Source organism: Thunnus thynnus, chromosome 3 (assembly GCF_963924715.1).
Source record: "Thunnus thynnus chromosome 3, fThuThy2.1, whole genome shotgun sequence".
Lineage (NCBI taxonomy): Eukaryota > Metazoa > Chordata > Actinopteri > Scombriformes > Scombridae > Thunnus > Thunnus thynnus.
Window position 1 is genome coordinate 35,284,226 of NC_089519.1, and position 16,143 is coordinate 35,300,368.

Below are 16,143 nucleotides of genomic sequence, written 5' to 3' on the forward strand. Positions count from 1 at the left end.
ATAACTATTATAACTCAGAAGTCAAGTATACTGTTCAAGTATGTCTGAGAAAGGCACTGAGGGGGATAATTCCTAAGGATTCATGAACCTTCTTTAAGCAGTAAAATTTAATTTGTCCTTATTTATTTCACCGAAGGATTGCACCAAAATTTTGTGAAGCTAAAACAGAAGAAAAGCATTTTAACTTATATCTGTTTAAAGCAATAATCTAGTCAAAGAAGTTTAAAAGTTTTATCAAAAATTTCCCACATAAAATCTTCCCAATTTATACTTTTACTGATCTTTTTGTTGAGCTGACAACATCTGGCTATTTAACCAGTATGTCCTTATATAGACTTCCTCTTGCACGGTGTATGTACATCTGTCTTCTCTTCAACTAATATTCCACATTCAGCCACAAAAAACTCTTTTGTGCACTGTTTCTTTCCAAATATACTGTACACCACTTGAATCAAAACAGCCCTGCATGAGGTCTTACTCAGCAGTACTTTAATGAAAGCAAATGAACTGTGGCTGGACTAATTTACACATGTAGTCAGTTAGTAAATACTCCACGAAATTGAAAATGATACTTTTCAATTTCTCTTTTCTAATATCCCCCTGAGTAAGTTGGTTCCAAATATATTAAACTGTTTGTATTTCAGTCTTGCAATGTGTGATCGAACAACCAAGGAAACTAAAGCTGTCAGCTTCCATAAAGTGGCATTTATCAACAAATCCTGAAAACACAAAACCCTTGTATGAAAGAAGAACTTCTCTGAGACATTTCAAGCTGCATAAGGGCCATGTATATGCATGCTTAAGGTGAGGTTGGGCAACCAAAATCACCTAGTTAAGGGTTAGGGACAGACTATTTCTTATTTGAATGAGATGGGACCCAAACCTGGGACACCAGGATGAAAGGTTAACTTGCTGCACTATGAACACAACAGCACTTTCTGCATTGGCACTGAAAGTTCTGACCGGCGTTTAATTTGCCCAAAACATAAAAGCTAGGGCAGAAGTATAATTAATAGATGACTGGGTTGCTAGATTACCTGAAATGTGATGCTTTCGGTGGTCTCTCTGTCCAGAACTGTGGAGTTCTTCACTCTTACTGTCCCATCAGAGCCGATAGAGAAAGGAGCAGATTCTGGAAGGATCTGCAGGGTTCCCACAAAGCCTCCCTGAGAAAAGAGAAAATAATACATCAGAAGAGAATGAGCATGAAATTTAATTAGATTTAGGTTTGTGCACATATGCCATTAATCTGTATACATGTAAACATGAAATTGACACTGCCGAGGGTAACTGTTGTTTGTCACTTCTATGTTATACAGTGTTTTAGGTCTCTGAGTGAAGTTTGAAGTATAATCTACCTGGTCCCGGTCGGTGACGATGACTTTTAACAGAACAGCATCAACAGGAGAATTTTCCAGAAGGTTTACAGAGTAATCAGACTGGTCAAACTCTGGAGGGTTATCGTTGACGTCCTCCACAGTAACAGACACCGAAGCAACAGCCGTCTTCAAAGTGTCGTCTGTCTGGGCCGCCTGAGAGGAGGAAGAAAATATTACACATGATAAGTGATAAAGGAATGTTTGAATTGAATTCCTTGTTGTCCCAGATTGTTGATTCTGAACAATACTTCAACACTTAAACTGCCATCTACCAAATTTTTTGCGGGTTGGGAGGGGAGGGAACTGGGCGCCACATGGGTGTAGGAAGGAGGGAGGGTTTACCTTTTGTTAGCTACAGGGTGATAAGTATCTCAAACATCCAGTCCAATAATGGATTTTTCAGCAAACTAATTGAAGAAGTATTACCACAGTAAATGTTCAAGCAATCTCCTGACTGTTAAGTTGAATGGTATCGGTATCGTTTAACAGTTTATCATCATGAATTATGAAGATATGTATTCAATCTGCTCATTTGAGAAAATGAACGCAACTTTAGTTTATCTTAATTGCTTGAAGAATCCCTAAAAACTGTCTGTGTTGTTATTGTAAAAAATTCTGTTATGTTTTTCTTTGGAAATAAAAACAATCAATAACAAAAAAATGATAAGTGATAAAGATTCAACATCATTTTTGTGTTTTATACTGTATATAATCTGTGTTTTACTTCTGTAAAAGTGTGTCTCACTTTATATTATCTTTCATATTTAACCTTTTACTTTATTTAATGCTAATTTGATGCACATGTCTTAGCCTTCCTCAATTTTATCTTTATCCTTTTATAACCAGATTGGTTTTAAGTCAAGTTTTAACTGTAAATCTTGAATTTTCCCCTTTTCTCTTATCATCCTGTGTACTCGGGGCACCAATGCAAAACAGAGCGAACTGCTTTCATTGGACCAATTTGTGTGAATAAAGGTTGAATGAATGAATTAAATATTTGGAAATAAAACAGCCAGATGGTGTTTGAGCATTAGGGGAGAGTTACGTTAGTGTTTTTGGCAGTGAATCTTGCCCATAATTCAATTAATTTGAATGATATTGTTGCAATTGGACAATGTAGAATACAGTAAATTCACATGGGGCATGTTACACTTTTGGTGAACTTTACAATATCGACCAATAGCAAACCATTTTAACAGTGTTGACAATCAAATAATAGAGTCCATTGAAGCAGTAAGTTATTCTCTTAGCTCACTATGTTTGATACAGTTCTTCTCTGGCTTAATAACAATTGAGGGCTGAGACCAGCTGATTCCTCTGAAATAAAACACCAACCAGAGACAAGGAGCTAATTTGTATATTATGATATCAGATATTTGTTTTGTGACATCTTCCTCCATGAATGATCTCAGATTAAACTATCAGTACCTTGATGTCGACAGAGATCACACTGCTGTTCATCTCCTCTCTGTCTATGGCGGTCACCAAAGACAGAACGCCGCTGCTGGAGTCAATGTTGAAGTTACTCCGATACTTGTCTGGAGACACTGAACAAACACAGAACATGTCAAATATATATATTAGCATCTTTCCACATATTTAGTGTGGATTTCATTGTGCAACCTTGTATTGTATAATGACAATAAAACTGAACCTTGAACCTTGTTTTGCCTCAAAAGTTTGAACTGGATTTGATGCTTTTACCTCCTGTCATTTACCTGCATTGATACTGTAAGTTAAAGTCATGTTGATCCCAGTGTCTCCATCCTGAGCCTTTATCGCCTCTGGCTGAATGGTGCGGAAAGACCCAGCCTGAAATATATTAGATACAAGGAGTTAATATAAAACTTCTGTAGATCAAATTCAAAAGCAGTACTTCAAATTCATCTGAAAAAATGAAAGAGAACACTACAGGATTTATAAAAATACTCATATTTCATGGTTACTAACTTTCTCATTAAAGTGCCTTAAAGGATGGGTTTACAATTTTTCAAGTCTGCCATGTGTCCAAATGAACATTAAAGCTGTTTTTCTTGCTGTAATCATTCCTTCAGACTGCTGAAGCCTCATATAAGCTTCACATCAACTTTTAAATGCTTTTAAAGGATCTTCTAATGGTCAGTGTGAACAGGAGGATCGATTACAGCAAGAAAAACATGTTTCACTGTTCACTTGGGCTCCAGACTGCTGTTTTAACTCAGACTTCAAAAATTGTGAGACTGTCCTTTAATACTGTTGTGACCACAAAATGCTATTCATTCATATATTTCTCATATGACCACAGTGGAGCACTAAAATCATTAATTTTCAAATAGTACACTTGAATCTGCGATCTAAAAACTCACACTGGGTTTTCAAATGCCTAGAAGTCATTTGTTATCATATAGATGACAAATATGTGTTGGTTTGTTTGCACTGTGAAAGAGACTCACCTGATTCTCCGGAATAAAGGCTTGGTACAGGTTGTGGATGAAATACGGGTTCAAGTTATCAAAGTCCACCACGTCAATATCTACAGTGGCTGTGTCAAACTTCCCCCCGCTATCCTGTAGGGAATCATGGTAAAGACAAAGTAAACCAATCAGTTATTCATGACTTCACTGTTTAATAAATAACATCTGCTTTATTTTTTTCGCTGTAAATCATACTGTATGTATTGACAGTTGGGTGTTATGGTTTCACTTACCTCGGCCTTCACAGTAAAGCTGTACTTCTGAACTAGATTGTAGTTCAAACGTCTCTTTAAAATAAAAGCTCCAGAGCTGATCACCTCAAAGTCTTCTGAAGCTGGTTCCTTGTGAAAGATTGACATCACTAAAGTTACCATTACATCTTCATACAAGTTATTGTTACTCAACATATGGAAGTCCAGAGTGGCAATAGTGACTCACCTATTTTCATCACAATTTAACTTAATTACATTTGTTTTGCAAATGTAATTAACGAACATCAGAGAAATTAGCACTTGAACAAACATCAGTGTGATAAAAACGATGAAAAATGACACAAACCACCTTTGGCAAAAATATATTTGACGTGTACTTTGATATTTTAAATATGATGATGATGATGATATTCTTAAAAAAGAATTAATAAAGGAGAGAATTATTTTCAGCAAAATATAATCCCGGTTTTTCTCCCAAATTTCCCAGATTAGTTGCAGTTGGTGCCTATTGGAAGAAGGTTGAGGCTTTGAGTTTGGTTGGAGCTGCTGTGAATTTAGGACTAATAGTTTGTCAGAAAGTTTCTACCTGAACACTAAAACAACCTAACTGACTTGTACAAAAGGTTAATTTTCAATGTTACCACCTAAGCTGATCTAAAATCTTTTTTTGTCCTCGTGGACATACACAAAATATGATCAAGGTTGATATGTTAAAATATGATAGTCATGATTTGGAGGTGAGCACTCAAGTTACTCCCAGTATTGGTGTAAATGGAAACATTCATTTCTGCTTTTCCAAAGATAGTTAGATCTTATTACAATGGAATATGTCACTCTGTTGTTTGCTGCTGTGCGGTCTGCGTCCTCTGCTGTCACTTGAAGAACCTCGGTGTTCACAGGATGTATCTAAAAGGAGAAAAATTGAATGAATGGATGTTGGGGAATGGGAATTGTTACAACATTTATCTTCTCTCTCAATTTAAAATACTTGTCAAATACTTTCAGCAGCACTTTGGGTAAGCAAATCCGCAGTTTGTTGTCTGGTTAGCCAATCAGAGGTAACTTAAGACAACACTTAATTGAATGCTATCACTAGTCTCTAGTAAGCTGAGCCAATTAAATGTAAAACACAAGATTGTTTGAAGAAATCAAACATTTTCAATTTTGTGCTGCAGCCCCCCTTAACTGGTAATTAATAGAGAGCCAATCAGTGACTGCTACACAATAGTCAGTTGAGATGTGCATGCGAGTGCTTATTCCTGCTCTCCTGCCTCAATGTGTGCATAAATGACATGACTGTAGGTATTCATTAACCTTACAATTCACATCCTAATTTCCATATTTTGGTGTTTGTTGAAGGTTGTTTGCATTGCCACCATTTATGATCCTGTGCTTTCTCTTGCACTTCTGGACTTCAGTAACTTACCTCAGAGACAGATTTGCGGTAGACCTTCTGTTTAAAAATTGGTGCGTTGTCATTGAGATCGTTGATTTTCAGCTTCCGAGTGTTGTTGTACTGCAAAGATAAAAGCATCATTTGAAATATTTAATTTTGTAATGTTATTGGATACTGCAAATTTGTACAGAAACGTTGGCATTTCACCCACCTTCACTAAACCATCACACATGATAGAATAAAACAAGGTGCTGCCCCTCTGTAAGATAAGAACACAGTGGATTTTAACTCTGAGATGACTTACAGGACATATTGCAAAACTTACACTGAAGACATGTTGATTATAATTAAAGCAGTGGCGGAAGAAGTATTCAGATCCTTTACTTAAGTAAAAGTACCAACACAGCAATGTAAAAATACTCCATTACAAGTAAAAGTCCTGCATGAAAAATCCTCCTACAGTAAAAGTACATAAGTATTATGAGCTTGATGTAGTTAAAGTATTGCAGTAAAAGTACATAAGTATTATGAGCTTGATGTAGTTAAAGTATTGCAGTAAAAGTACATAAGTATTATGAGCTTGATGTAGTTAAAGTATTGCAGTAAAAGTACATAAGTATTATGAGCTTGATGTAGTTAAAGTATTGCAGTAAAAGTACATAAGTATTATGAGCTTGATGTAGTTAAAGTATTGCAGTAAAAGTATATAAGTATTATGAGCTTGATGTAGTTAAAGTATTGCAGTAAAAGTAGTGGTTTGGTCTCTCTGACTGATATATTATTATATATGACATCATTAGATTATTAATAGTGAAGCATCAGTGTTAGAGCAGCATGTTACTGTTGTAGCTGCTGGAGGTGGAGCTAGTTTACACTACTTTATATACAGTTAGCTAGTTTAGTCCAGTGGTTCCCAACCTAAGGGTCGGGCCCCTCCAAAGGGTCAGCAGATAAATCTGAGGGGTGGTGAGATGATTAATAGGAGAGGAAAGAAGAAAAAACAAAGTTCTGATACACAAATCTGTTTTCAGTTTTTGGACTTTTTCTCTAATCTTTGATTTTTGCCGAAATATTGGATCATTTGAACATTTATTGAAATGAAAGCATGAGAGAAGTTTAGAGGGAAAAATCACTATTTGGTGGAGCTGTTAACAACTCATAGACATGTGAAATGTAACCCCGACTACACACTGCTTTTTGTAAGACGTCAAAAGACAAAAAGGTTGGAAACCACTGGTTTCATCTTTAACAATGTGTTGTATTTTAAAAGCTTGTTATATTATCTATTTTGTCAAATCTTCATCTGAAAAGTAACTAAAGCTGTCAAATAAATGTAGTGGAGTAGAAAGTACAATATTTCCCTCTGAAATGTAGTGGAGTGGAAGTATAAAGTAGCATCACATGGAAATACTCAAGTAAAGTACAAGTACCTCAAAATTATACTTGAAAAAAATGTACTTTCTACCACTGAATTAAAACATCCATAATTCCCTGTTTGTGTTTCTTTCCCTCCAGCTCAGTAAGGAGGACGCTGTCTGAAAAAACACAAGGAGAGGAATTTGTACTATGGGTTAGAGTTAACTAATAATAGGGCTACTAATAACGACTGTACCTTTGGAGGACACTGACTTGATTTATCTTAGCAGACTGCTAAAACCTTGTATTACAGCCTATTTATGTTGAAAGAAAACATACTGCAGGCGTAAAAATATATTTGGAGTTGCAAATTAGTAGTATATATATATATATATACAATTTCAAGGAGACCGGGTTGACCAAACTCTAGTACCAGTATGTCTGCATCTGCATCCAGCGGCTTCTTGGTGCGAACGGTTGCACTGGTTTCCCCAAGAGTGAAGCTCAGCTCCAGAAACTGCAAGTGCTCTGGGAAGAAGTAGGGTACCAGCTTCACACCTTCCGTGGTGCCATTCACCAACTCCACATCCCCTGCAGCATCATGGGAGCATTATGAGGAGGGCAAGCTAAACATATCTACCATATACTGTATATCTACATATCTAATTGTATTTTAACATGAATTAACAGTGTACAGTGTGTATAGTATGGTAGTAAATTTACCAGATTAAACATGAAACCACTTTCAATTTAAACACAGTTAATTCTCCTGTATTATTTAATCAAATAAGATTTGATTGATGTTGTATCTACTTTACCTGAATATCCTTCATCCACTGCACCCACATCCAGGTGCCCTCCCCCATTACAGTTTATGGTTGAATTACCTTGAGGGACAGAAAAACACAATTTAATAGAGAATACACAAATCACAGTTGGTTCACAGTAAAATATATTTTCTCTCTCAAACATTTACATACACTATGTATGTATGGGAGATTTCTGTCATGGAAGTTTGGTAATATTAATTGAATTTCTCCAACTGTTCTTTTTCTATGAACTGAATGACTGGGAAATGTACTAAAAGTTTGGTCTCTTTTGTCTCTAAATTTCTTTTGGGTTTGCATGACTGTATGCATTATATTGAGCCAAAAATGGCGCCCATTATAATGGGAAAGTTCCCAGAGCTTAGTACAGTAAAGTAAAGTAAAGTCAAGGCTCATTAGTTTAACAGGTATTTGGTTATAAACCAAAGTACTAGACACATTGGTGGCACTGGAGGAAAAGTCAGGGATCACCAAAATCATTATGATCCATCCTCTGAGGACCATAAATGTTTGTACACAATATTATTGCATCTGGACCAAACTGGTGGAATGACCGACTGAAAGACTGTCTGATATTGCCCTCTCTGGAGCCTCTGGGTCACATCAGGCCAAAACCAGGCCTGCTATGATTTAGAGGCTGATGGAAAACTGTTGTAACTGTCATCAGTCGAGTGAGTCCTACATCGCCAAGAAAGAAGCTCCTGTGTCAAAATGCACTTTGCTCCTTAAAGCGAGAAATTGTAACTTTTGAAAGAAGAAATGACACATTATTCCTCTTACAATATAACAGTTTAATTCATAAGCAAAAAAACACACACTTGCTCAGTTCGGTACACTCTGTGGCTTTGCTGAAACAACCTTACTTGGTCTAGTATGACCAGTAGCTTATTGTAGCAAATGTTAGTAACCTTTAGGTAGTTATTTCTGTGTAACTGACATTACTGAGCCAGTTAGCTGATTTTATTGCCATTCTTGGCCAAAGTTGCCGCTGTTCAGCAAAAGTTACATAAGCTCACTTTAAAGCTGGACTTTATTGCTGATCACATGGACAAAAAAAAACCCTCCTTTAGGAGAGATTTGTTGTAATATGTGGCAAAGATGGAATAATTTGGCCACAATGCCAAGAAGTATGTTCAGAGGAAGAAAAGTGAAGCATTAAGCCCAAAAAACATGGCGGTTGAACTGGTGCATTGCAGAAAGACGGAGTAATGGAGGAGGAAGATTATGTCATAATTCTTCAGGACAACATCAAACCTTTAGCAAGACATAATTGAATGTTCCAACATGACAGTGACCATAAAAACACATCAAAAGTTGTTTTTGGATGGCTAAATCAAGCCCGAAGTCCTGGCCTCAAACCCACTGAAAATTGAAAATGCTCTGAAAAGACGAGTCCATGTAAGAAAACTGAAAAACTTGGTTAAACTCTTCCAGTTCTGCCAAGAAGGGTGGTCGAAGAACCAACCATTCTTTTTTTGCGTGTAGCACCTGAATTTGGACTTTGGAACAGAGAAACTTTGCAGTGAGCTGTGATCAAACAGATATAACAGAATAATTTATATTTTATGTATTTCTTTGATTTTTGGGTGGATAGAAATGACAGATTTGGACAGAAGTAACTTCAACTTCATTCTTCAGTATCGAGAAAGTAATTATTTTTCTTATTGTTGACTGTTACAAATTAAATCGGTCTATTTTTCAACTCCAGGAAATCCTCTCATCCTGGCTTCACTCACCTAAAGGACCTCCAGAAACAGCACAGACACACACACAGACAACAAGGAGGAGACGAGTCCAAATCGAACCATCAGTGTCCATGTCGACCAGGTTGTGTTTTCTCCAAGCCTGAACAGCGATACTGAAGCGCTCACCTGCCTCACAGCTGCTAAGTGGCGTCTGCAGATCACCTCACCCGATTTTCCAGCAATCTTGTTTTATGGCTGATTGTTAAGTGTAATAGATTTCACTGTGCTAAAGAGCAGGACCAGGTCTGAGTTTCATTACCCCTGAAACTGTGAGGAAGAATAATCTTTTATCTTTACAGTAGGAGCTGTTTGGGTTACATTTAGCTGTCAATAAAGTCTTGACCTCCAGTTTCCAACTACTCTGCTGCTTTAAAAGTGAATTTTGTACGTTTTCATGCGATTTTTATTGTGTTTTCCATCTGCAGATTGTCATATCTTGGTGGAGGGTTGTAAAAATGTTTATTGTGTTTTGGAAACCAGATTATTGCTGTTAGAAGACTAAACTAAAAGTACATTCCCTAGTTAAATGTTTCAAAACATCAACAGTAACACACACACACAAACACACACACAGGTTGAAATAATCTTGTAAGATAAACACTGCAATAGACAGACAGCCAGACGTATTAGGACTGACTGTTAGTTTTACTGAGTTTACTGTGTTTCCTCCATGCTTCCTCAAACCACAACAGCCCAAGCAGTTGGGCCCTCATGCAGCAGCATTGGGGACTGGATCATGAACTAAAATTAGCAGGTTAGCTACCTTTGTGCTTGATTCTGGCTGTCATTTAGCAAGGGTATATCACAAGGCCAGAGGTTGGACAAAGTCATTGTTTTTCAAATCACAATTTGTCTCAGATCTAGTACCTTACTTTACCTTAGTACCATACTAGGTAGTTTTCCCCCCTTCACCTCATTCAATGCCATTTTACATGTTTAAACAGAGCTGCAGTGTAGTAAATGTATACTTTCTGTAAATTTACTACACTGTATGCATTGAATACTTAAATGGTTAAAGTTTACTGTTATTTCCCAACTGGTACATCTTATTTGAGATGTGTTGAGTGTCACAAGGATGAGTCATCCTGATTAAAATGAGTTCCTGTTTTAGATGTCAAAAGGATGACACTGAGCTTATTTTATCTCAACAGATCATTGAGACACCCAAACCAACAGTTATCCTACAAATTATTGTAATCTTTGTAGCCACAGTCAGATACAGCTCATGGCTCTAAGCCACATCCAAAAAAATGTTGAAAACACATTAAAAAGGCATAATGCTTCATCAGGTGATAAATTCCTTCATTAATTGTTGGCTTTGATTTTCTCTGGGGATTTGTTGATTTAAAAATAATAAAGTGTTCTGCTCTGTATTAAACATGCCAGGATGGTTAACATTTTGTGCATCTGTTTCCTTTCACAGATATAATCCAATGTTTAGTCTGGCTATAAGCATCCCATATAACAGAGACAAAGAAATGTATGATATCAGTCAAGTCTTCAACACTGAACCTGGTAACAGAGTGAGGAATACGCTTATAAATTGTGTCTTGTGCATCGGCAGGAAGCTGGTTGCAGCAACACTTCTGAAGTCTCCCAGTGTTCTGAGTCATTGGCCCATTGTGACATGGGCTGATGTTGAAAGGTACTGCCCTGATGCGGTTTTCAATGGTCAAACCGATAATGCAGAGTTCCGTGTTCTACAGCATTTTAATGCCTTGGTCAACTATTGTGACACAAATGATTTATTGCTCTTTTATATACATGCCTCTGCATACCTATTAAGATGTACAAATGTCACAGATACCAGGAACATTCTCAGACTCATAAAACCCGTTACGAGTTTGCATAATTATGCTGTTGTGTTTTCTGAGGTGTTCACAGAAACCCTGAAAATGTCACGTTGAGTTTTGGGGAACTGGGATGGATATTTTTCACCATTTTGTGATGTTTTACAGACCAAAAGATTAATTGAGAAAATAAATTGCATCTTAATCAATAATGACAATAATCATTATTGCCCTAGAGAAGATACTTTTCATTTTGACTCAATTCATTCAATTTATACTCTCTTTATCAAATGAAATACTGCAAAATGAAAGTTTAATTTAAAGTAGCCTCTGTATTGTACTCATGACATTGTACTGTATGATTCTGCAAAGCCAAAAATCTCTAAATCTCTGGACTTTCTGTTCTTTCTAATTAAAGCTTGGCTCAGCATCCATTCTGATCTGTCTGTGTGTCAATCATTTGGGAACAGTGCATTTATCTGCTATACAGTCTGAATTCTATGGAGCCTGGGAGGGGCCAAAGAGAAAAAAAAAAGGAAATTTGTGCCATCAAATTAAAAAATTGCGCTCTTTATTCAATAATTTATACTTTCAACCTAATAATTTGTGCTCTAAATATAACTATTTTGCCTGTTCCCCTCTTGTAGGGGGCACCAACTGATTCAGTCAGCTGGACATTTGACTGAATAAATCCAGGTCTAACGTCAATAACTGATCCAGGCTGGATCCAAGGCAGCCAGGATTAGCTGTATTTCCTCCTTTCTCACAAGAAAACCATGTTCTTTGTACTTAGTGTGCATCTACCTATATCCATGAAGGGCTTCAGAAACCTAAGCAGAGTTTTTATGAACTGGAATCTGCAGGAACATGAAAGTGTTCACGGCAATAAAGTCTGTTATCTCATAGAATACGTATTCTACAGGATATAAGGAATATCAGAGATAACACAGTGTTGTGCTTCCACACATGTTGGTCCAAGATCAAAATAAAACCTTACTACTGTAAATCCAAGTGATCCATTGTGAAGGTGTATGCCGGACGAGAGGATGCTATGAGGGTGGATTACGTTAAATTGAGAGCCTCTCGTGCTCCATAGAATAATATATTTTATGTTTCATTATTTAACTGAGCCTTTCCCTCCTCACGGAGATTAACAATGTCTGTCTAAAGAGAGATGTGTCCAAGACAGCTGCAAGGCTAGAATATATTACTACACAATCATCATTACAGTCAACTATTCAACACTATGCTAAACTATAACCATTCAATAAGATAGACCACACCACACCATATTACCCTACTGTGAACAATGAAACTGAGGAAAAACCCAAATGTTACTTTTACTGTATCTGAAATCAAGAAAAAAATGTAAATAGTTGAGAGGAAATGCACAAAATAATATATAGTGTTGTTGGTGGGTAAAAGAATGTATCTATAATATATCAACCTGCCATCAGCTGAGAAAAAAACTCAGCTTCCACTTTTTAAGAGTTTTCATGAAGCCTTAGTGTGTCTGTATTTTCTCAAGCCAACTTTATGAAAAGGTTGACACAACTACAACATACTTAGGAGATAATACCACTACTACTATTACTACTACTACTAATACTACTACTACTACTACTAATAATAATAATAACAATAATAACTTATACTGCTACTATATATACACTTTTCAAAACAAAGTGCTTTACAATACAATTAAACCTGTTGTGGCTGACCTAGAATCAGCAATGCCGCTGCAGAAGCATCTGTCTTTTGTATCTGTATGACCTGAACCATTTCAGAGCACTGCTCTGGGTCTGAAAAGTGAAGCAAATGCGGAAGTGCCTTAAACCTGCATTCTCTCTAATGCCCATCAGGGGGCGACTCCACTGGCTCAAAAAAGAAGTCCAATTGTATAGAAATCTATGAGAAAATGACCCTACTTCTCACTTGATTTCTTACCTCAGTAAACACTTTCCTAATGAGTTTATGGTCTCAATCGCTAGTTTCAAGCATTTTCTAATACAACATGAGCCATAACCGTCGCCATTACAGTGTGTTTTCAGTTCATGAAAGTTAATTGTAACATCTTGGCACTCCACCTTGCGGCATTTTTGTTTCAGCTCCTGAATATTTTCATTTATACAGGGCATTGAGAGGTGACTAGATTTTCTGGCCTTGAAAGGAGCGATTGCATCCCAAAATGGAGGAAAGCATGTTAAAATTATTTACCAGCTCACTTGCAGAACGAAGTGAGTGAGAGACACTAGTGGGCATAATGAAGGCAGAAATAAATTCAGCAGCTGAGGATGAGTTAAAAATCCTAGATCTAGTTTTAGGGACTGTGATGCAGGTAGCACAAGGTAACATCATGTTACACATAAGGCATTGGTGGTCAGAGTTACAGGCATCCACACATTCAACATCAGGAATCGTTATACCATGTGATAGGACTAGATCCAAAGTGTCACCTTTTGAATGAGTAGGTCCAGTCAGAGCATGTGATAGGTTAAAAGACTCAAGGTTTAAGAGCTCCAGGCCCAGGGGGTCATCAGGGCAGCAGACATGGATATTAAAGTCTCCAGGGATCAGAAACTTATCAACTCTAGGCAGAATTGAGGACAGCAATTCAGTGAATTCATTGATAAAGCTGGGATCGTATGTAGGTGGTCTTTATATTACCAAGCATAGACCAGGAGAATTTCCTTTTATCAGGAAAGGAAGGGTTTCAAAGGTGCTAAATGGCCCCAAATCAATTCTGGAGCATTTGTAACTATTTTTATATGAAAGGGCGACCCCACCAGTCCTTGCCTGTTTGTCTGGGCTGGTTTAAAAAAAAATAACCAGGTGGGCTGGCTTCAAGTAGGTGAACATGATTTCATGATACACAGTCATGCTGATGGTTTCATACTATCCCACTGATCTACACTGGATGGCAGTAATGTGCTGAGAAACAGAGAAATGCACCAACAAAGGCAAAGAAGAAAAAGACTGACAGTCAGCACACATGGATGTAAACAAGGCAGGTTACAAGTTCCTCTAAAAATCAGGTCTGAAAATGTATTATGAGGAAGGAAATACATTAAACATGTATACATATTAGTCCTCAATGATAATGTTTTGGTGAAAAACACTGAATGTAAACAGAGCTTTTGTTACTTCAAATGATACCTTTAAGTACCAAAACTCTTGAGCTGCCCTGAGGTTTTCAACAAACCAGCCAGGGCCTTTTGCATCTACTTCAGGGCTTATTTTACAGTTGAATTAAAAAAACTTTTCCATAACTGTTTTGATAGCTTCTTGAATTCTTCTGATAAGATAAATGACCTCAGGATTGATGGCTTGACTCCAACAGAGTCTACAAGTCCTGAGTGCTGCATGTGACACTGCAGAGCATTAAAAAGGTTTGAAAAAACAGGTCAGAGTTCAAACATATTATTCAAACTCACCTGTTTTCTTCTTCTTTTTCATCTTCATCTGCCTCCGTAAAGCTCTTCTTAATTCTCTTCTCAACTTTCACTGTGCAGTTTCTTCCACTGACTGTGAAAGCTTTCAAATGCCAACATTTAAACAAATCAAACAAAGAAATAAAATGAAATACAATACACATTGTTAAATGTATTTCCTTTTTATGTAAAAGAAGCTATAAAACAAAATGCAAAACACTGGCATTAGTTTTTTATAAGGAGGTGCATGGGTTTTTGAAATAGAGACACTTTGTCCAAGCCAAAATGAAAACAATCAAATGTCCAATCAAAACCTGGGGGGCGGAACCATGAGTGGAGCTTATCATTTCTGACACAAGCTGATGGCAGTCATGGCAGACAGCCTTTCATGTTGAAACATTTATACTGGACAGCACTGAAATACAAAACACTTTTCACTTTATTTTCTGTGTTGTGATTTGATTGTACTGTGGTATGGAAAATGAATTGTCACAAGGTAAAAAAAGAATCATTCAGTAATTAAAAACAAAAAGCTAAATAATTGTTTTTTCACATACAGTGTGTTTATTGTATGTTGATTTATATACATTTAACAATGTGTATTGTATTCTTTGATTGATTAGTTTAGGCATTTTAAATCTTCCATACTGTCCAATACCCCTGCACCATTAATGATGTAAATTATATAAAACTGCAATGTTGGTGCTTTGAACTATGTACACCTGCACTTTCTCCTGATTCACCTCACAGCAGAAGTGTAGAAGGGAATAAACTGACTTCCTTCTGTATTTCTATATCATCAAGTTCAATCTGCAAGTCAGGATGTACAGGCATATTTAGTTTTACTGTCTTAAACACAAAACATTTCCTCAACAAACATTGCACAAGTCCTTCAAAAGACTTTTCTGAGATCAGGCTCCGAAGAGTCAGACGCAGTAAACAACACAAGAGGTCAAAAAAGTACTTTGACCATATATATGCAAGTAGACAATAACAACATTTCAGTACGTTGTGTTCACATTTTTACCACCTATTGCCTTATTTTGTGTATTTATGTAAACCTGCAGAATTATAACTCATAGTCTTAGTTTTAAGTCACATTTACTGTGTAGTTGAGACCTTTTCAAGTAGCAGCAGGCAGCTATTTTCAGCAAACAAGCTCTGGCAAACCCACTGTTCACTACCTGCCTGCAGCATTAAAACAGCACACAGACAAAGTCTCAGGAGTTGGTGGAGAACTATTGAAGCATATTGCATTCACCAAAGACAAAAAAGACATCCTGTAATTAGGATTTCTGTATTTCGTGTTTATGATTCATTATCTCATAATTACAAGAAAAGATCTCATTATGAGAGCAAATTGCAACCTGAACAATCCAAAGGACTTCAGATGCCTGTGCAATGTTGACATACTAATACTACCATCTGAAATATTCAGTGACATTAATATCTCAAAATAAATGAAAGTAAATGAAATCGTGTCATGCCTCTGACTTCTCAAACAGCAATGATTGATAACCACCTTAACCTTGTCTCATAATTACAAGATTTTTT

General features: G+C 36.7%; 1 protein-coding gene across 1 annotated transcript in view; it reads right to left on the reverse strand.

Moving 5' to 3' along the window:
* LOC137180273 (protocadherin Fat 4) overlaps positions 1-9,507 on the reverse strand; it is a 37,539-nt gene extending 28,032 nt beyond the window's left edge. The window contains exons 1-12 of the mRNA XM_067585579.1: positions 9,360-9,507; positions 7,615-7,683; positions 7,230-7,387; positions 5,652-5,699; positions 5,471-5,560; positions 4,864-4,950; positions 4,066-4,173; positions 3,812-3,925; positions 3,098-3,191; positions 2,808-2,926; positions 1,359-1,532; positions 1,038-1,166 (exon numbers count right to left, since the gene is read on the reverse strand). Coding sequence (XP_067441680.1) covers positions 1,038-1,166; positions 1,359-1,532; positions 2,808-2,926; positions 3,098-3,191; positions 3,812-3,925; positions 4,066-4,173; positions 4,864-4,950; positions 5,471-5,560; positions 5,652-5,699; positions 7,230-7,387; positions 7,615-7,683; positions 9,360-9,441 — 1,272 coding nt within the window. The 5' untranslated portion in view covers positions 9,442-9,507. The remainder of the gene's footprint in view (positions 1-1,037; positions 1,167-1,358; positions 1,533-2,807; positions 2,927-3,097; positions 3,192-3,811; positions 3,926-4,065; positions 4,174-4,863; positions 4,951-5,470; positions 5,561-5,651; positions 5,700-7,229; positions 7,388-7,614; positions 7,684-9,359) is intronic.
* Between the last annotated feature and the right edge of the window lie 6,636 nt (positions 9,508-16,143).